General features: G+C 33.3%; 1 protein-coding gene and 1 long non-coding RNA gene across 8 annotated transcripts in view; one reads left to right on the forward strand and one right to left on the reverse strand.

The window, feature by feature from the left end:
- The window catches only part of LOC143233398 (ecdysteroid-phosphate phosphatase-like), a 57,046-nt gene extending 44,357 nt beyond the window's left edge, over nt 1-12,689 (reverse strand). The window contains exons 1-3 of one of the 7 annotated variants that reach the window (XM_076469597.1): nt 12,251-12,688; nt 4,131-4,258; nt 235-357 (exon numbers count right to left, since the gene is read on the reverse strand). In XM_076469597.1, the coding sequence (XP_076325712.1) occupies nt 235-357; nt 4,131-4,224 (217 nt within the window). In that variant the 5' untranslated portion in view covers nt 4,225-4,258; nt 12,251-12,688. Of the gene's footprint in view, nt 1-234; nt 358-4,130; nt 4,328-6,925; nt 7,057-12,250 lie in introns of those variants that run through there. The other 6 variants (XM_076469598.1, XM_076469594.1, XM_076469595.1 and 3 more) reach the window with 6 other exon arrangements.
- LOC143233400 (uncharacterized) lies at nt 5,996-11,282 on the forward strand. Its single transcript, XR_013018119.1, has 2 exons — nt 5,996-6,102; nt 7,411-11,282. It is a non-coding gene; the product is annotated as an uncharacterized LOC143233400 (long non-coding RNA).
- Nucleotides 12,690-23,305: the final 10,616 nt, after the last annotated feature.

A 23,305-nucleotide genomic window follows, 5' to 3' on the forward strand; every position in this document is an offset into this window, starting at 1 on the left:
AGAAACCTCAGTACACACCTGTCGAAAATATTCAATGTAATAAGCTGTCGTTCATGGATTAACATATTATTTCAGTGCTTATAATCCTTAAATAAAACCATTTTCTGTGCTCTGTTTTCTGTTGCTTTAACAAGTTCTCATTAATAAATTATTGTTTAATTACTCAAATTTGCAATTGTCTCAATGCTTTGCAATGATCTGTTAAGGTAATTAGTACCTTTTGAAAGAGAATACCTGTAAGTGTGGCTTGATGAAGTCCTATATTGGTTAATGGACAATCTTTGAAGAACGCTTGTGGACCACCAGAACGAACAGGAACTGATGGTGGCATATTTAGATTCTGTCTAAAATAATTTCCTGTTTTATATAAATAAAAAATACAATAATTAGAGACATTTAGAACAAAAGTGTTACACTAAAAACAAAGTAAAATGAGGTACTTATTTAATTGTTTGTTTTTTGTTAAGCGCAAAGATCCACAATGAACTAACTGTGTTTTGACCACCGCGGGCATTAAAACCCGATTTGTTAATATCATACACCGTCAAACTTACTGCTGAGCTACCGTACGACAGTTATTTGTTTTTATATTATTATAACAGTTCCTTGAAACACGCAGAGCCACCGTACGACAGTTATTTGTTTTCACATTATAATAACAGTTCCTTGAAACACGCAGAGCCACCGTACGACAGTTATTTGTTTTTACATTATTATAACACTCCATTGAAACACGCAGAGCCACCGTACGACAGTTATTTGTTTTTATATTATTATAACAGTTCCTTGAAACACGCAGAGCCACCGTACGACAGTTATTTGTTTTTACATTATTATAACACTGCATTGAAACACGTAGAGCCACCGTACGACAGTTATTTGTTTTTACATTATTATAACAGTCCCTTGAAACACGCAGAGCCACCGTACGACAGTTGTTTACTCTTAAATTATTATAACAGTTCCTTAAAACATGCAGAAAGTTGCCCATTTCTTTCTAACATCACAATATGAATAGAAAAATAAAATAATTATAAATATACAAACAATAATGCTTAAATGTTCTTTTGAATTAAACACAAAGATACACAATGGGCTATCTGTGCTCTGCCAACTACGGGTATCAAAACCTGGTTGCTGGCGTTGTAAGCCCACATACATACCACTATGCCACTATGGGAAAAATAATGCTGGTATCCTGTAACACTAAATAACTGGACACTATTGATCGAGGTTACATAAAACATGCGCGCCCTTTCTGCTGTGTGGGCGTTATAATGTGCGATCAATCCCACTATTCGTTGGTAAAAGAGTAGCCTAAGAGTTGGCGGTGGGTGATGATGACTAGCTGCCTTCTCTCTAGTCTTACACCGCTAAATTAGGAACAGTTAGTGCAGATAGCCCTCGTATAGCTTTGCGTGAAATTTAAAAAAACAAACAAGCAAACACTACTGGGAGTTCCATTTAATATTGAATTCAACCAACTTAACATCAGAGAGAAGCGGTTTTTATGGGAATTGTTGATCACCACATAACCTTATTGTAATATTCTTCAAAGCGTTTGAGGTAGGATCGCGAATGAGCAAAACAGGACACATTATAAGGTATATTACACTATATCTGTTAACACGATTGCTCCCAAGCCTCTTTTGACAATACTTTACAGGGTCTTACTAGTCATCTTACATTATTTTGTTAAGAAGAATGCATATGTAGCCGTTGTGTCCAAGCTAATAAGTGGCTCTTTAAAAAGAAAACAGAACACAACAAACCGATGGGTCGTGTGGGTGCCAAAATGTAAAATAGAACACAACTCACCGATGGGTCGTGTGGATGCCAAAATGTAAAATAGAACACAACTCACCGATGGGTCGTGTGGATGCCAAAATGTAAAATAGAACACAACTTACCGATGGGTCGTGTGGGTGCCAAAATGTAAAATAGAACACAACTCACCAGTGGGTCGTGTGGATGCCAAAATATAAAATAGAATACAACTCACCGATGGGTCGTGTGGGTGCCAAAATGTAAAATAGAACACAACTCACCGATGTGTCGTGTGGATGCCAAAATGTAAAATAGAATACAACTCACCGATGTGTCGTGCGGGTGCCAAAATGTAAAATAGAACACAACTCACCGATGGGTCGTGCGGGTGCCAAAATGTAAAATAGAATATAACTCACCGATGGGTCGTGTGGATGCCAAAATGTAAAATAGAATACAACTCACCGATGTGTCGTGTGGATGCCAAAATGTAAAATAGAACACAACTCACCGATGGGTCGTATGGATGCCAAAATGTAAAATAGAATACAACTCACCGATGTGTCGTGTGGATGCCAAAATGTAAAATAGAACACAACTCACCGATGGGTCGTGTGGGTGCTAAAATGTAAAATTGCTTTTTTCTTTGATTAGTTCCCAATGGGTGGACACCAGACTCACCAGTGTTTCATAGTAACATTTTTATTATATTTACTTTGACAACTATTCTTAATAGATTCTTACGAGATATATATTTGATCAGCAAGTCAAAGAAAAGGTCTCTCATAATAATACTCCTGCTACATAGACACTAACTATAATGCATCTCTCTTTGTGAGTGGTCCTAAAACGTGGCCCGTAAGCACACAGTAAATTTACACATGTTCAGAGTCTTCAGTCTTCAGGACATTGAAGCATTTATATTATTTACGTGATGTTAAATATACGTTTCAGAAAACAAAAAGTGAAGTTCAACTATACGATAAGTAACACAGAATAGTTATTGTTATTCCTTCAATAAAGATAACGTCCCCAACTCCACAATGTCTCAGCGGTAAGTCTGAAGGCTTATAACCCTTAAAAACCAGGTTTTGATAAGCGAAGTGCAGACAGTCCATTAAGTAGCGTTGTGCTTAACAAATAAAAACTCGGAACACTAAATCAGAGATACAGTATCAAAGGGCTTACAATCGTTCCTCCAAACTTAAACCTAAAATATTAACCAAAACCGTTTACTTAAGCACTTTAAGAATTACATTTATTGGCAGTTTACTCTCCACGTTATGATAAGCATACATATAATTCATAATCAATTGTATATTTTCATTCTAATCACGTTTAACACTTCACTTTTCTTTCTATTTAAACTGATAATGTTCATTAAATGTGCAATTATAGAGAAATATAATTACTATGTACGATTTGTTGTTTGTTTGTAAATAAGCACAAATCTACACAAATAGTTGTCTGTGCTCTTCCCACCACGGATATGAAAACCCGGTTTCGATCGTTGTAAGTCTGAAGACATACTGTTGTGCTACTAGCGGCAAGTTGCACGAAATAAAGCGATTTAATAACAAGTAAGGAAATGTTTTGTTCGAATTTTGTTTGTTTTATATTAAAAAACGGAAGTTGCAGAAAGATACAATTCATCAACAAGTTTCAAAGACACGCCACAATAAGTTTGTTTGTTTGTAGTTTAGCACAAAGTTACCCAAAGGGCTATCTGTGTTGTGTTTTCCACAGGTATCGAATCTCAGTTTTTAGCTCTGTAAGTCCACAGCCTTATCCTTGTGCTACTGAAGGGAGACGTCAGAATACATCTCTCATTTTACTTCAATGAATGCCTGTTCTCCTAGACTACAGAGTGAATTTATGAGTGCCATTTCTACAATGTCTCTCTTCTGTGTAACATTCTATTTTCATATTTTTTCATTAACACATACAAGCAAATGGCCTTTGTCAAAAATTTACCAACTTGTGCTTGTGTCTGTAAAACTCCTTGACATGAGATTGACCCACCGGAAGGAGTAGACACAGACATGGGGTCACACTGGTACGAAGTTTATATAATATAGCTATAGCCACATGTAACCTTATTCAAGTAAAAGGATTCGTGCGTGTTTACGAACTTTACAGAAATAACAAAATACAATACATACGAAAATAAATAAATTACGCCTTACTATAAATAGATTATAAATTACTTATCTATTGAAAGATGAAATTACACAGTATATACATACAATAATAAATTATATTGTTCTATAACAATTAAGTACCAATAGCACCATGCTGCCACATGGCGTATTAAAATATAATATTTAAATATATATTAGTCGTTTAACTATTAAAAAAATTACCTGAACAATTAAAACATTTGGGTATCCACGCACCAAAAGTAAAGTCCACTCTTTCAGCATGTCTAATAATAAAGAGTTTTCGTTGCATGTTCATGTTTTATTCTGTCTTGTCCAACTCACGCTATTCACTTAAAAGAACAAAGAACTCAATTTTTCTTATAGCAGTCTGTATTACGGATTAGTGCCAATTACCTGTACTAATAAAAAGCCATTGTAATTATATATTTTCATACTGTTTCTATTACATATATATATATTGATATTAAAAGTTTTGCAGTATTGGTATTCAAATTAGAACAACCAGAGTAGATAATTTTTAAGTTAACAAATAACTATGGCAGTTGGTTTGTTATTTTCTTTTATAAATAAGCTATTATTTCAAGATTTAAATAGTTGTTTATGAATTTAGCGCAAAGCTACACGACGGCTATCTGGGCTAGCCACCTCTAATTTAGCAGTGCAAGACTAGAGGGAGAGCAGCTAGTCATTACCACCCACCGCCAACTCTTGGGCTACTCTTTTACATACGAATAGTGGGATTAACCGTCACATTATACCGTCTCCACGGTTGAAATGGCGAGCATATTTGGTGTGAGAGGGGATTCGAGCTCGCGATTACGAGTCGAGTGCCTTAACCACCTGGCCATGTCAGACCTTAAAACAGAGGAACTGAATAAAGGATATGAACTTCAATAATAGAATAAGCCTAGTACTCGCGATTTTGTTTCAGTTAAATCAGTTTGGCTCTGGATAACATTAACCAATGTTTCCTTATTCAACTAATTTAATTGCATATCATAATTATATCCATTGATCTGGTAAAACTAAAAAAAAAAAAAACTAATTCAGGCCTACTTCTTCACAGCTTGAAAAAGAAAGTGGTGTTCGTTGCTATTGGTTTCTTAGTAATAAAAATCACAAACTAGGAAAGTATTTTCTATTTATTGCAAAGTTATTGAGGCTATCTGCCACTGTCTCTAATTTTGAATTAATACTTCCCAGGTGAAAGGCATTCAATTAGAAGCATTCTGATGCCTAAGATCCACGATAAGGGATGCCAGGCTTCTATGACACCCACAGCAGTGCGAGAATATTTTGTGGTATAAGCGGATTCCAAGAATCCGGATCTCTAGTACAGAACCAAAGCACGCTTCAGAAATGTTGTCGTTAGTTTTTCAGCGCAAAGCTAAAATAAAAAAAAAGCAATCTTCGCTCTGTCCTCTGCGGATAATCGAATCCTAGATTTTAGCATTGTAAGTCTGGAAAATTTGCCGAGTAGTCTGGCGAAAGGTGAATGATTGAAATGTAACAGAAATAGTAATAATAACTTTCAAATGATGTTTGTTCTGATCATTTACCCTGTACTATTCATTATAGTCGTTGTTTCTCCATTTTATTTTAATATAAGTATTGCTTGCATATTGAATAATTTCTTAAACCTTATTTCCGAGTAACGTACAGAAGCTGAAGTAAAGAATTGACGTAAAAACAAGCAACCACTTACAAAAAAAAAATCAAAAAAATCCAGCTTTGCATTACCAAACAGTTGGACTTTTCACAATAAATGTTATATGTTATTATGTTATTATTGGAATTTTGGTTATATTTTATAATTACTTCCAGGGTTAATCTTGAATAAATAGAAAACCTCTTGTGATAAAAATCATATTAACTATGATTTTTTTCATATGTCCATTACAGTAAAAAAATCAGCCACATCGAACAAATTAATAGAAATGTGGAAAACAAACCAACAACAAATATCTGTAATTAAATTAACTTTAATACCAGTTTCTAGGCTTACTAGTTTCAATGTTTAAACTGTATTTTTTTTGCGATAAGTTAACATAAATTTATGTCATAAATATTATAAAATCAATAATCTACGGCCAACAGATGTCGCTTATCTTAGTCGACATACTTGGTAAGGACGTAGGCCTACTGCACTAAACTATCGAATGGATCAAAGAAGGTGATAAAATTGATTGCACATTAAAAGTAGATTCAGGACCATATTTCGAAGTAGGTTATCAGTTAGCAAGCAATGCAGTAATATGTAGTACTACTGAACTAGTAACGTAGTTATAAAGACGTGTCAAATTTCAATACAGTATGTGTACCCTAAATAACTTTCAATTGTTGTTACTAGTACAACTACTACTTGTGGTAGTACGAGCCTAGACTTTGTGGCTTTGGCGTTTTGTAATTGTATACTTGAACTTAACGCAAAGCGAAAAGGTCACAATACTCTAAAAAGCACGTGTTTATTGCATATTTACTTAGCTCAAATATTTAAGGCAAATTTTTCGATACTAGTAAAGCATGTTTATCTAAAAGTTTAGGTTGCATGTATAGAAGGTCTGACGTAGTTACTTGAAATGTTGAGATGTCTCAATTATCATTGCTACGGGCTGTTGCGTTCAACAGTTCAAGAGAACTGAAAAAGATTACTAATATTAATTATTAATATTAGCTTTTGGTCATAACTTAATCTTTTAATTTAAACCTAGTATAATTCGCTTGCTTATATCTAAATTCTTAACGATATAAAAACTATAAAATTATATTTCCAATATGCAATTACCATTACCAATTTAAACGAATTTGATGTCATATTCATGATTAGTAATTAGCAATATTTACAGGTAATTTAATAGTACTAACGCCAATATATTTCTTTTGTTTTGAATGCTAACTCCTGTGTTTCGATTTATAATTAATTACCATCAGTAAGTTGCTTACGTTGCAAAACAAATCAACTTTCAAAACGTTAGTTATAAAATATTAATACTTACAATAATTCAAATCATGTTTCAAGCCTCATCCGAAAGTTTAACGCTTTTTATTTCTAAATTGAATATTATGAGTTTTGCGGGTTCCTTTCGCCACACTGCTGATGTAACTTTATGTGTAAAAAGAAACTCGATCTACAGATGGCGCTAATAAAGCATGGTCTTCTCAACATGTACAGTGTCTCTGTTCCAGTATTTGACGTCATCAAGCGAGACAAACGCAGTGGTAACTAAGCAAATCACGACTGCATGGAAGCATGAACTTCATTTTAGCTGAAGATTCAGCATTTGTTGGTAGCCTACAATATACTAATTACTCCATACTTTATTACCACATTACAGTTATAAAGTCTGAAGCCGTTATTAGTACACCCTTGTGCAAATTAATTGAAACAAGACGGAAAATTACGATTTTTTTCATTTTTTTGCGTTTTATTTCTGAGAATCCAAAAATTAATCACAAATTAACGTGTGTGTTTTTCTTATAGCAAAGCCACATCAGGCTATCTGCTCAGCCCACCGAGGGGAATCGAACTCATGATTTTAGCGTTGTAAATCCGGAGACATACCACTGTACTAGCGGGGGCCCACAATTTAATACATGATATGACCGCCTTTATTTTTTAGAAGATCATTAATCTGCTTTGGCATCAAGTGCACGAGTTGACTGCAATCTTTACTAATTTTTGGATCGCGGTACCACACCTTAATTATGGCCTCAATTAGCTTATCTTTCGTAGTACAGTCTTTTACCCGAAGTCTTTCTTTACAAATCGCCCAAAGATTTTCAATAGGATTTAAGTCCGGAGAGTTTTCAGGCCGGTCCAGCACCTTTATTTGCGTTGTAGTCATAAAATTTCTTCACAAGTTTCGATGTGTGACACGGAACCAGATCTTGCTGAAAAATGCCAGATCCATATGAAAATCTCTTTTTTCAATTCCGGAACGACTCTTCTCTGCAAAACCTCGATGTACTGTGGTCCTCGCATCATACCTTCTACGATATGTAAGTCTCCGACGCCATAGTAGCTGAAAAAGCCCCAAAACATCTTCTTCAAGGGATGTTTTACAAACTGATTGATTTGAGATTCTCGAAATTTCTTACCTGGAGATATGCGAACATGCAGACATCTTTGACCCTGTACGAAGAAATGAGTCTCGTCACTGAATAACACCTTCCTCCATTGTTCTTGCGTCCAATTCTTGTATTTCAGACCCCACTGATACCGTTTATTCTTCATTGAGTTAGTAAGTTGTTTTTTGACTGGTCTCCTGACCCCTCTAGCGCAATTTCGAATGACGTAATATTCCTCAAACTTTCATATATCCCAAAAATAGATTGCCCGTACTGCAAAATACAACTAATGACGCCGTCTGTGTGAAAAAAAATGACTATTAAAGGAAATCAGCGAGTCCAGCGAGCCAACACCGGCTACCATGCTGAAAATATTGTAAAATGACCATTTGTTTCAATTAATTTACACAAGAGTGTAGGTAATGCAGGAAACTTTATTACAAATTTAACATAATATTAATTGGGTATCGTTTCAAAAAGCTTAGCATCAACGTTTTTCATTACCTATTCAAGCTGTCTCCAAACTTTAATGTTTCAACGTGGATTTCTCGTCAGTACATTACATCTACTTAGAAAGGAAAGTTGGAAATACAGGATCATGTATGCAATAAATCCGAAAGAGGCTTCTCTTTCTGACCACCTAAATGTTAATCAGTCAATTATTCCTATTTCTCCTACATTGGTTTGATGTTTTTAAACTGTAATTTTCCATTCCAGTCTTCTAAAATTCCCAACCAAACATATTCCGTCTACCAACAAAGAAAAATATGACACGTATAAAATACAAGGGGCAGGTGGTTTATTTACAAAATACCTAACGTATAATTCCAATTATCACAGGTTGTGTTGGATTTTGAACTGTAAATTTGTACACTAATCCTCTGGAGGTTCCACAAGTAATCTTTTCTGAATATATTACCCATCAAAGTTTATAAAGAAAATAGCGCTCCCCAAATTAAATTCTTTAATATACTTAAAAAGTGTTTTTCTTATAGAAAACCCACAAGGGGCTCTCTGGTTTGTTATCGAGGGGAAACGAACCCATCATTTTAGCGTTGTAAATGAATAGATTTACCGCTGCCCCAGTAGGAAACTATCGAAAGACTAATCTAGCTATTGAGTTTTAAAAATAAAAGATGCCGTGTCACTACAATAAACACTTTGTTAATTATAAATTTAGATGTTTCATAACAATTATGTAGTATCGTTATGAATATCAATAATAATGATTAAGTTGGTCTGCAATATGTTGTTTTTTGTAATACATCCGTGTTCTAGTTTACGTAAACATCTGGCGAAACTACTTACGATGTTTAAATTGATGTTACGACATTGGTAAACCTATCTAGGATGTTTAAATTGATGTTACGACATTGGTAAACCTTTCTAGGATGTTTAAATTGATGTTACGACATTTGATAAAGCTTTCTCGAATGTTGAAACTGATTTTGGGAAGTGACATCAGTAAGAAAGAATTCTGACAAATGCATAAGGAAGAATCGGTTCCTTACCCATATATCATGTTATAGAAAGGAGTATTATCTTTAACATGTCTTTAAAGTACAATCACATATTTTCTTTGAAAGTGCTTTGTGAATCAGTTATTTCACTTATATCTTGGACGCGTATTTCACTGAGATGGAAGTGGTTATTTCCACTATCAGGTACAACCACAGTAGAGAGGAGGAAGCAGTAACCGAAGAGAGATTGATTTAGACCTTAGAACATGGTGCAATCTACAGTATATTCTTTCCCGAAAAAGAGAACACACTTATTAAGGATGGTTTTTGGAAATATTATTCGAGTTCGGAACCATCTTCCATTAAAAAGTTTTTATCATGTGTAACTGGTGTACCATACACGTATTTACTATCTTTACAGTTTGATTCTAATTTTAAGAAAAAAACTATGAAAAGAGATTTAAATATGGAAATTTTAATAAAAATCTCGTGACATACTTTAATGTGAAGGATGATACTGGTTTGTTGATACAATCTGGTGAATTTCATGGTCAATGTCTGACAGTTTCAAACGAAGATCCACATATCTTATTTCTATACTTCGAATTTATATGCGTCAGTCTAACAGTAATCAACTGTCTTGTTTTGTATTACTGGTTTCTTTATTTGATTGACAAACAGTGGTGCATCATGTTAATTACAATTATTAATTTGTAATTTATATTTGTATTATTATATTATGTTTGTAATGTCTCAGCATTTTATTTCATCCGTTACCTTTTCAGATAATGATAATTCATATAAAAGGTGTTTTACCGCAGACACCTTTAAGCACCATAGTGGACCACAGTTTGTGGAAGATATTGTCAGTTTTTCGTAATTGAAAAACGGCATCGAAGTTTTGTTTGCTTACTTTAATGTACACATATTTATATGATTTCCTTGTTAAAGTAAATATTTTATATTGTAAAATCTGGGTATTACAGTGATTATTAAAAACATTAGTGTATGTACTGGTATAAAATCTGGGTATTACAGTGATTATTACAAACATTAGTGTATGTACTGGTATAAAATCTGGGTATTACAGTGATTATTAAAAACATTAGTGTATGTACTGATATAATATCTGGGTATTACAGTGATTATTACAAACATTAGTGTATGTACTGGTATAAAATCTGGGTATTACAGTGATTATTACAAACATTAGTGTATGTACTGGTATAAAATCTGGGTATTACAGTGATTATTAAAAACATTAGTGTATGTACTGGTATAAAATCTGAGTATTGCAGTGATTATTAAAAACATAAGTGTATGTACTGGTATAAAATCTGGGTATTACAGTGATTATTAAAAACATTAGTGTATGTACTGGTATAAAATCTGGGTATTACAGTGATTATTAAAAACATAAGTGTATGTACTGGTATAAAATCTGGGTATTACAGTGATTATTAAAAACATTAGTGTATGTACTGGTATAAAATCTGAGTATTGCAGTGATTATTAAAAACATAAGTGTATGTACTGGTATAAAATCTGGGTATTACAGTGATTATTAAAAACATTAGTGTATGTACTGGTATAAAATCTGAGTATTACAGTGATTATTAAAAACATTAGTGTATGTACTGGTATAAAATCTGGGTATTACAGTGATTATTAAAAACATTAGTGTATGTACTGGTATAAAATCTGGGTATTACAGTGATTATTAAAAACATTAGTGTATGTACTAGTATAAAATCTGGGTATTATTAAAAACATTAGTGTATGTACTGGTATAAAATCTGGATATTATTAAAAATATTAGTGTATGTACTGGTATAAAATCTGGGTATTATTAAAACATTAGTGTATGTACTGTTGTTTCTTGTATTATTTGGATGTATTGAGATTGGAAGATGCGTTATTTCATGCAGAACATGGATATTTTAGAATGGGACATATGAAGGTTTTACAGTTTATCAAACAGTTTGTATAACATAGATTTTTATAAATATAACTCCTTTTTTACAAGCTTTGTTACAGGTAATAGTAATACCTTTGGAGTTAAAGTAATATTTTAAAAGTCTTGGTAGATGGTGTTTGTCCTCATTTTTTTTAGCCTTATTGAAGGTTTCATGCCTTCTAGTGGCTCAGCGGTATGTCAGCGAACTTATAACGCTAAAATCTAGGTTTCGATAACCGTAGTGGGTAGAATACAGATAGACCATTGTGTAGCTTTCTGCTTAAAAACAATCATGCCTCCTTATGGCCAGGTGGTTAAGGCGCTCAAATCGTAATCGGAGGGTCACGGGTTCGAATCCCCGTCGCACCAAACATGCTCGCCCTTTCAACCGTAGAGGCGTTATAATGTGATGGTCCAATCCACTATTCGTTCGTAAAATAGTAGCCCAAGAGTTGGCGGTGGGTGGTGATGACTAGCTGCTCTCCCTCTAGTCTTACACTACTAAATTAGAGATGGCTAACACAGATAGTCCTCATGTAGCTGTGCGAAATTCAAAACAAAAAAATAGTTCAACTGTTATTTCATTATTTGTGCAATTTTTATTACGATCATTTACGCCCCCCGCTAGTACAGTAGTAAGTCTCTGGATTTATAACGATAAAATCAGCGGTTCGATTCCACTCGCTGGGCTCAGCACGATGTGGCTTTGCTATTAGAAAATCACACAAACACACGATCATTTATCAAATAATTAATATTAATTGTAATATATTGGCTTTAAGACGACAGCAGAAAATTTTTGTGGTTTTTAAAATGTCATGAAATAATTTACTTACGTTAGCGAAGAACATTAAGTAGGTTCCGAAGCCAAAATGTCATCGTTGCACGTGTGGATGCTATGTCACAGTCTTATATACAGGGTGTTCGGAAAGTCACTGTGCAGTTTTGTAACACCATTCATTCAGTCTATTTCAAGCCAGCAACTGATAGCGGTGTTTAGAAACAAAATAAGAAGGATCCAAGCCTGTATTGATGCCAACGGGGGTCACTTTCAACATTGTTTATAATTGTCATTCATATTTACCTTCTGTATTCTGTATGAAACATGTGTGTTAATAAATATATAAGTGGACAGTGACTTTCCGAACACCCTGTAGAAAGTATTCTAACGTCTCAGCGGCCTTAATCAACGATTTTCCATAACACTTGAAACTTTTTATAAAGTTCTGTAAAGTTTAACTTAAAAGTCCTAACGCACCATCAACGAAGTCACTTCTAACATACCCAGTTGTATATTTTTCATTATACTGTACTTGTAACTTATCCAAGTTCTCTCTGTGTTATTTCTAACCCCTGGTTGTAATTTTAGCAACGTAATACACTCTATTGTAAAACAACGACTGTAAGACCTTCACTGAAGCCAAGCAAACACAACGAGGGAAAGTGTGTCAAATTTATTAAACTTAACTTTGTGATTTTCAGGAATGGAATTATATGGCAAAAAAAGTCATATGCTTTTAATTTTGTGCCTATTTCCTTTTATAAAGTTGTTACCATAATTCTAACATACAGGATTAATTATTTGATGTAAGTACGTTGATCTTATTAAAAACAATTGAGTCGTAACACCCAGTAGACCACTTCAGTCCAGTAAAATATAAGAGTAATTTAATTATTTTCGCATCTGGAAGACATTTGTTAGATCGGCGCTTAAGTCCAATTTCTTGCGGCACAGGCGAATAAGAATGGTGACACAATGGTGATTGGTGTTAATATCCTAGTCTGTCGCAAGTTGTCTATTATTTAGCTGGGTAGACCAAAGTGTCATGTTCAAGGATACAAAAATATACCTCTTATAAGTTTCGTACTCGCAACCTTTAGACTGTTAAAGAACTCTTTTCTCAACACTTAACGTAAAATAACACAAATAATTTATCAATACTGTTACAAACAAAAGCTTCAAACCTTGATATAGAATGCTTGTCACTTTAATGTTTGTAATATTTGCATTTCCGCGTAAATTTACAAACTGACATTTTGTCTTAATGTTTGCCACTTTATTAGCCAGCGTGAAAGGTGACTTCGACTTGGTTTCTGTACCATAACAGCGAAATTCGTTATCTTGAAAGATAACACAATTCGCCTGTTAAAGTTATTTTTACAAATAAAACATTTAAAAGCACAAAAATAAAGATGGCGGCAATAATTTTTTTTTATAAATTATCAGAATTGGTGAATATTAATCTTGCCTATATTAACATGCTTTTTTGTTTCATTCGCGTCAGCAACTCATACAAACAAAAGCTTAATAAGGCCAGCTTATTGATTCTGTGTTTCATCTGTAGACATCACTAATTGGACCCGGGGAACAGAGGGAGAGAAGTTAATCGCCCACATCTACTACCTGGATCGTCTGGTTTTAGTTGAGTAGTGAGACTCAGATTCAGTAACACTGTTGTAACACACTTATGGTGTTTAGTTGTACCTTGTCTCAAACCCGAAACCCTTGATTCTTCAATTCGACATGTTGTATTAAAACGGTGATAACGTAAACCATTTTGTAACGCTTAATAAATGCTTAGTAAATATCTATTGACTAATTTGTATGTGCGAAGCTCTTGTACTAATCTTATTAATTAAGGTTACGCTAAATAAGGTTATTCATGATATATGTTAATACTACTGAGAGGAAAGTATACACTTATACTCTTCTTCCATTGACGGTAATGTTCCTGGTGACATGTGCTGACTTTTCCTTTGCGACGCAATTTCAAACTGATGAAGGCTTTTTGCTTAAAATTTAAGTTAAGAAAACAAAAAAAATTGTCCAGTTACATTTTACGTGTTTATCATAGTTCATTAACAATATACTGAAGATAACTTCTAATGGTTCATTTGAGCAATCCAGAAGGAAATGCATCTCGATTTACTAATTGGCACTTTTGCAGATTGTATAGAATTATTTCTCACTGGAGTTTGCCTGTACTGAGGATGAATTAGCAGATTGAATTGGAATTGTGGCCGAATGTGTTGTGTTGATAAAAATAGCTTAGTAGCGTCCAGTTTTACAAATACGATTTTTCTTCCAGGTAAATTTGTGCAATCGCGTTAGCCTATAAGTAGGTAGAACTAGCAAAGACCCAAATATATTTGCGAGTCGATTTAGTTTTGTTATTCTAACACTGCGTCTTTAAATACAAGTTTTCTACAATAACACAAAAGAATTCTTATTACAGATACCAAAATCTGCATACCCAACTTGTTTTAGTTAATCCTTTAAGTATGGCTTTTATTCCATAAAGAAAGAAACAATCACTACAAGTGTTTTAATTTAGTTAGGGCTGAACTTTACTGTTAATAACTCTATCAATAAATAAACTTACAATCTCATTCTACGATATAACATTAGACTTTTTTTTAAATTGGCAAAAACTTTTAATATATTGTTGTACAAAATACGTACTAAAGTATATTTATATCTGCCTTTTGTTCACATCTGTTGAAATGTAGTGGCGCGAATGTGCATTTAGAGTGAAGTGCGCGCGTATTTTCAGGACAAACAAAAACTGAGTATTATTTTCATAAACCAGCAGAAAACCATAAAACATTTACGGTCTTTAGTACTTCTTAAATACACACTTTCTAAAATAGTAACTAATTCTAATCGCATACAACGAAATCTATAAATTTACTTGTCTTAAGCCTAACATTAGTTAGCCTTTATTGATTGGCCTATTTTCGATAGAGCAATTAACTTATGTTTCTGCTGTAGATTAGTTACGGCTAAACTTTACCGTAGTTAATTACTATCAATAAAAGAACTTACAATGTTATTCTAGGGCCTAATGTTAGATCTTTTAAATAAATGCTTTCTATTTTAATATTTTCTTACAAAATATCCAGTAAAGCATACTTACATCTGTCCTTTATTTGCATCCGTAGAAATGAAACACACGCATGTGCATTTGATAATGAGGTGCTCGCGCATTTTAAGTACAGATAAAACTGATTATTACAACAGACCAGCAGAGAACCATGAAACATTTGCAGATAAATAAGTATCTTTATTGCAATAGTACTTCTCAAATACTGACTTTCTACAATAATAACTAATTCTAATCGCATACAACGAAATCTATTTAATTTACTTGTCTTAAGCCTAACATTAGTTAAGTCTTTATTTGGCCTATTTTCGATAGGGAGAGAAATTAATTTATCTACGTTTCTGCTGTAGTTTAGTTAGGGCTAAACTTTATCGTAGTTAATTACTATCAATAAATGAACTTTTAACGTTATTATAGGACCTAATGTTAGACCTTTTAACAGATTTTTACATATTTTAATATTTTGTCTTACAAAATACCTACTAAAATATATTTACATCTACCTTTTATTTACATCCGTTGAAATGAAATATGCACTTACGCATTTAGATAGTGAGGTGCTCGAGCATTTTCAGTACAGATAAAAATGGAATATTACAATAGACTAGCAGAGCCATGAAACATTTGCGGTCAAATAAGTACTTCTTTAAATCATAGACTTCCCAGAATAAAAGGTAGATTCTAATGAGAATAACAATTAACCGCTGTATTCTTGAATTACTTCTCTTGACAAGCTGTTTGTCTTTCTTCACCACTTGAGTTGCTCAACTTGTAGATGGTTGTGGAGCAGTATGTTGTTTTTTCCAGTTTCAATCGTGCACACTTTCAGTCAACATTATTGGTATCTTATTTCTTCATTTGCTTTATTTTCTTGCCTTGAATGTTTCGTCTCCAGCTGGGAGAGTGGTAAGTCTTCGAACTTATGATGCTACAATCAGGGGTTCGATTCCACTCGGTGGACACAGCAAAGAGCCCGATGTGATATTACTGTAAGAAAAACACACACACTATCGTTAGGACCTCCAGTGGCCCAGCGGTATGTTTGTGGACTTAAAACGGTTTAAAGTAGGTTTCGATACCTGTGGTGGGCAAAGCACATATAACCGATTATGTAGGTTTGTGCTTAACTACGAACAAACAAATAATTATTGTTGAAAACTTCAGGAGGAAATTAATTAATTGAAGAAAACTTAAACTTCAGTTCATCGTCTGTTGGGGATTTTATTCGGTTTCGGTATTGTGATGTATATTCGTTATCAAGATTATTAAAAAATAGCCGTTGGCGAGGATAATCAGCAGTGATAGCACTAAACAAAAATATATGATACATATTTAGAAAGTAACGGTAATAGGACTAAACAAAAATATATGATACATATTTACAAAGTAGTTTTAAAATTTTAAACGTGTATATTCATTATAATCATTCAAAACAGATAACGGTTTTTGTGATTTTTAATTTAATTATTTTATAAAAGTCAGTAATAAATCAATTTTACAATAGAGAAAATATAAAATAACTTGGAAGAATGTTTGATTTAAAAAAACGTAAAATATCTGACTAGGTTTATATCTGTATTTTGTACTGTAGCATATAGCTTTAGATTTGTGTGTGAATATATAAAGAACATTCCAAATTTTTCATGTTTGGGAGGTATTTGTGTGTGTGTAACCAAACATGACAAGCAAGTCCCATAGTGTTTCTCTAATAAAAGTGAGAAGTTGCTGATTAAACTTTTATAACATTTCTCTGACTTCAATCAGTCCAATAATTACACGTCGTTACAGTTTCGACAAAAGGACTTACAGGCAGTCAAAGCAAGGGAAGTTCAACGCTTCCAGAAAACCGTAATGGTAGTATAAACGGAAACCGATTCCAGAAAAGACAGGATTGCACCAGTTTGGTTATAGACAGTTTGACGTGTTATGATTATAATGGAAAATTCTACTTGCTAAGATATTCGCTGAATTTTGTACCTACATCATCATATTAGTGCAAAAATATAATGAAATCCAAGGTTATACCGAATAATGGTTGTGTAAGTTCATGATTTATTATTTCTAAGGATTATTCTTATTAGCTACTCAGAAATAAACTTCATTAGAACACTTGTGGCGCATAAGTATATGTGCCACGTTTGATCGCTCTAACTTGTTAAGGGGGGGGGGGTATAAATACTTTCAAATATAGTGTCTCCGTGACACTGAGAGGGTCTGTAAAACAAATTTCGACTCTGAAAGCTCACTGCTGTTCCCTAACATACCAGAGTAATCTTTCAGGTGAGGGAGAAGGGAGTATTACACAACTTCGATGAGAACATCATTTGGGTAACATTGAGTCACAAATAAGATACAACGTGGTTAGTATAGGATTAGGGCACTTGAAAAACAAAATATACTACTCTGTCATCAAACTGCAATTCAAGACAAACATAAGCAATAGGAAGAAACATAATCATTTGAAACATAGTGATGCTACTAGAGTCCACTTTATAAATGTTTTAACACGATGGTTGTTTCTTTACAATATTACTGATGCTACACAAACAATGTTAATTCATCTAAATTCCTCATCTAAGTTTAAAAGTCGATTTGACGTATCCTGCTCATTTCATCGCAGCATACCCAAGTAAGTAAAACAATGTTCCCTGCATTATGTCTATTAAAACATACATACAACATTCGAACTTATATATTAGCTGGATAAAATACTTGCAATTTGAGTGGGAAGCGTTTTAGTCCTACTAAATATACATCTCGAAGATGAAACACTAAAATCAGTCTTCACTGCATTATCAGCTGCGTGCGAAATAATTAAAATGTAAGAATAATATGGCCTATGAAAGGAAAAGTTTCCATTATATCTAAGAAACTTAGTTTATCTTCATAAACTTCCTGAATTTTGTTAAGTGAAATAGTTGGCTTGAAAAGATATGATTTAACAATATAATTCGCGGTGATATATCTGTGGGCCAGGTTACTTAGTTTGACAAAATATTTCAAAAAATGCAACCAACATTTAAAAATTGAGAAAATTTCACAGAAGTGGTAATGCAATGTTAAAGTTAAGTAAGTCGCTAACAGTAAGTATTTTTTCTAGTATTTTCTTGAAAAGGTGTTTTTTGTTTGTTGTAAATTTCGCGCAAAGCTACACGAGGGCTGTCTGCGCTAATCATCATAATTCAGCCGCGTAACATTAGAGGGAAGGCAGCTTGTCATTGCCACCCACAGTCAACTCCTGGACTACTCTTTTACCAACGAATAGCGGGAATGATCGTCACATTATAACGCTCCACAGCTGAAAGGGCGAGCATGTTTGGTGTAACGGAGATTCGAACCTGCGACGCTCAGCTTACGAATTGAGCGCCCTAATGCCCATGCCAAGGCCGCTTGGAAAGGAAATCTTATGTTTATTCTACCCGTAAATTTTTACAGTTTATGTTTTGTTTGTTTATATCAGACATTCTCTCAAAGCTGCACGAGGACTATCTGTGAAAATCGTCCTTAATTCTGAACTGACAGACTAGACAGCAGCTATAATCAGTAGCACAAACCGCCAATTCTTGGAATGGTCTAGTAATCTAACAGCCCGGCATGGCCAAGCGTGTTAAGGCGTGCGATTCGTAATCTGAGGGTCGCGGGTTCGCATCCCCGTCACACCAAACATGCTCGCCCTTTCAGCCGTGGGGGCGTTATAATGTGACGGTCAATCCCACTATTCGTTGGTAAAAGAGTAGCCCAAGAGTTGGTGGTGGGTGGTGATGTCTAGCTGCCTTCCCTCTAGTCTTCCACTGCTACATTAGGGACGGCTAGCACAGCTAGCCCTCGAGTAGCTTTGTGCGAAATTCAAAACCGAAAGTAATCTAATAGTGGCATCGATCAAAAGCTTTGCATTCTTTCAGAAACTCAATGTAACAAATTATTTTGAAATTGTCTACGTCTTTTCAACATTCCTTCATAAACATTCCCATACATAAAATATAAAAATAACTTACTTTCATTCGTTCATTCAAATTTTATGTTTTAAAATATCACTGGTTGTAACTTGCCCTCAGACCTCATACCAAAACTTCGCATGTATGCATTCACAAACATTCGATGTTCGCTACACTACAAACTATCAAACGCCATCTTTTTACTTCTCTAATTTGGTAGTGTAATTTTACCATCACCTTTAGAGCATCTCCACGAACGTAAAATGCAGGGATCTATTTTTACTTTAAGTAGTGATAAGACGTAAATCGTAGGTTCCCAAGTCCATAGTCTGGATCGTTACCCAAGGGCCACGGACTGCTCGTAACGTAGCTATATTTAACTCATTCATGTCTGTTTTCTAAGTAACAATAATATTGGATTTGAGAGTCAGTTTCTTTTATTATCACTTATTCATCAGACTTGCTTTACAAATTAACAGAAGGGTATTTTGAAAAAAAAAAAGTAAAAACGTAATTATGTCTGAATATTTCACATTTGTATTACCACAAAACTTTCGTTTCTTGTACTTCTTCCTCCATTTTGATGGAAAATTGCACAATATATAAATTTTTGGAATTTTATGTTTCTTTAATGATGAAAAATAATTAGATTTAATACTTATGTCAATATGTTATCATTTTGATTTGCTTTATCTTTCTAGTTATATTTGTTCTTATGAATCGCTGAAAAATTATTCTCTTTCTGGAGTTTCACATGGTACTAATACTACAAACAAGTATAAGCTGAAGACGTTATGATAATTCATACTGAAATTATTCTTTCACGATTAAATTGCGAAACACAAACTTGTACTACGAACAACTGGTATAAAAACAAATATATTTAATATTTACAACATTTTGAGTTGGAACTCTCACTTTGATGAAAGTGTATTTTATAAGTGATTAAGTCAGAATTTTTTGGGTGATTTAGAGCTGCGTTTATTACACTTTGTATCGAAAGGAGTCATTCAATTCTAAAGATACATATGTCAAAACTTACCATTGTAATAGATAATAAAGGCATGCTATTTTTAATTTTTGTAAAAACTATTTAACTTTAAAAGAATATTTATGTTCTGAAGAACACAGCAGACATTTTGAAGGACTACTGTTCGACAGTAATGCTGGAGATCAGTTAAAATTCATTATTGATACTTGAAGACAGAAATTATGATATATTTTAAATAATCCGTGATGACGACGAGAAAACCCACTTGTAGAGAAAAATATATATGTAAATACATAGCATGAGCATTCTCCAACTATGTAACATCAGCCAGCTCATTCATCAAAGACTCTTTTAATTTCAAGTCTAATCTAAATCAACTTAATCATAAAGCCTTAATGGCCAGTTTCGATGTTATATCCCTCTTTACAGAAGTTCCAACCAGTGAAGCCTGCACGATAGCCTTAGAACTCTATATCCGAGACCCTAACACATCTATAGATATTCTCAGCAACCAGTTAGCAACCCTCATAAAATTCACTGCGATGAAGACAAACTTCATGTTCAACAACCACAACTATATACAGACAAATGGCCTAAGCATGGGCAACCCAGTATCACCAGTTCTAGCCAATATTTTTATGACAGAAGTTGAAACACAAGCAATTAACACAGCATTCATCCATCACTATACTGGTTCAGATATGTACATGTAGACGACACGATTGCGGGATTCAGATCTACAGAACACAGATTTAATTTTTTCAATCGCATTAACTCTATACATCCCAACATTAACTTCACATGTGAACAGGAAGAAAGCAATCAAACATCATTTCTTAACCTCAAAATTACAAGAACCGATACACAATTTAAAACAGAAATTCAACGAAAAATAACCCACACTGGACTATACATTCCTTGGGACTCAACACATGAAACAAAACAAAAACTCAATATACTAAGAAACTAAATAAACACAGCCATAAAACTATGCTCACCAGATAAAATTAACGATGAATTAGACAAAATAAAACAATATTTCATGAACATGAATAAGTTTCCTCCACAAACCGTAGAAAACATTATACGCACACACCTAGACAGAAAGCAAAATCAACCAACAAAAGTAAATGTATCTCACGAATCAAAAAATTACGAAACCATATACTGCTGTATACCATATATTCCTGATATCAGCAGACAAATAACCAACATTTGGCAAAAACTAGTAATAAAATATGGCATTCCAGTTAATTCCAAATTTATTCAAAAACCAGGCACAAAGCTAAGGTTTATACTATGTAAAAACTACACTGACAAACGCAACACTAACATTATTTATAAAATACAATGTGATAACTGCCACGACTTATATATTGGGGAAACAAGTAGAAAAATGGAAACAAGATTCAAAGAACACAAAAAGTCACTTTCACATGTTTTCGAACACTGCAAATTAAGTAAACACAACATAACCATAGAAAACACTCAAATATTAAATAAAACAACAAACATAAACAAACGCAAAATTAAAGAAGCCTTACTTATACAACAACTCAAGCACAAAATAAACCAATACAAAAGAACACCTTTATACCTATATTAATAAATATAATCAAACATCTAAGCACGCCCTCTACATTCCTACACTCAATTTCACAACCGCCTTCAAACATGTGGTCAGCTATCGGTCAGTTACTTCTTTCTTTCTTTGTAAACCTGAAGAAGAAGGTCGAAACGTTGTTCGCTCCTCTACATAGTGCTTTCTCTACCCATACCAACCGTTTTTATACAGATATATCTTAAAATTTTCTTTATGAATCTAATTCTGTTTTAAGTTGCAGAACAACTTTTTAAGTAAAACTTTTTTTTTATAAAACCTTAAATCGAAAATATCCCATTATCTGATAATATGTTGATAATAATGTGTCACCAGGGACATTTCATTAACTACTTAATTTTACAGCCATCTATAATGGAGCATACATCTAAACAGTATTATCGTAGGAAATTCTATTTAAACAATTTAGCTCTCAAACGAAGTTTAAATTGTTGCTAAGTTTTCTTTGTAAAAATATTTTTACCATTAATGAATAGCATACAAGGTTTTCGATTACTATGCATAGCATGATTACTGGAAATACATAACAAAAGTTACAACATTTGAAAAATGAGAGATAAATAATATTAAAAGTAGACAAAACAAGTGGAAAGTACATTACATTTTATAATTACAATTAGTATTGCATAGATATTTCTGTGGAATTATTGAGCAAACACAATGAATTAAAAAACAGTAAAAATTGGAGTGATGAAGTGATTTATTCATAAGTGTCATAAAGTTGCTCCGTTTTCAATTGCTGGAGTTGTTTTACATAATTACTTTATATTTACACTTGTTATAATGCAATACATTGTTAATTACATATACAACACTTTAGGTAATACTGAACTTTAATTAATAAAGATCACATAAGTTTGACTAAACATTCGCAGAGGTTATACTTGACATTTGTGTCGAGTCTTCCATAAAATATGTTCATGATAACAATGATTTTGGAAAAATTTAAATCCACTTAATACCCTTTAATTAGCAGAAAATAATAAATATATTGGGTTGAGGAATAATTCGTGAGCGTTTTTTTCAAGTTAAAAAAATATATTCATAAATGAAACGCTGTCGCAAAATATTTCATGTCATTTGGTAGATATTTTTTTGCTCTAATAGATGGTGTGTTTGATTTTCATATGTCTTTAATTTTTGCTTTCATTTTGAGCTCATTAAATGAAATGTCAAGTGGACAAAATCGAGCATTTTCGACACCATCTGCTTTTCGCATTTAATTTCTTGCAATTTCATTTAAAACAATGCATACTATATACCTAGGTATTACATGAAATAAAGTATCATAATAAATGTTTTGGGTGTAATGTGTTCATGCATTGAAGTATTGTATAGTCTTGCATGTAATGCTTGAATGAAATTATTTAAAAACGCTCACGAATTATTCCTCAACCTAATATTATGAAAGAACTGAAGGGTGCATTATCTATTGACAAATAAATAATTTGAGTTCAATT

The sequence above is a fragment of the Tachypleus tridentatus genome, chromosome 12 (assembly GCF_004210375.1).
Source record: "Tachypleus tridentatus isolate NWPU-2018 chromosome 12, ASM421037v1, whole genome shotgun sequence".
Classification (NCBI taxonomy): Eukaryota; Metazoa; Arthropoda; class Merostomata; order Xiphosura; family Limulidae; genus Tachypleus; species Tachypleus tridentatus.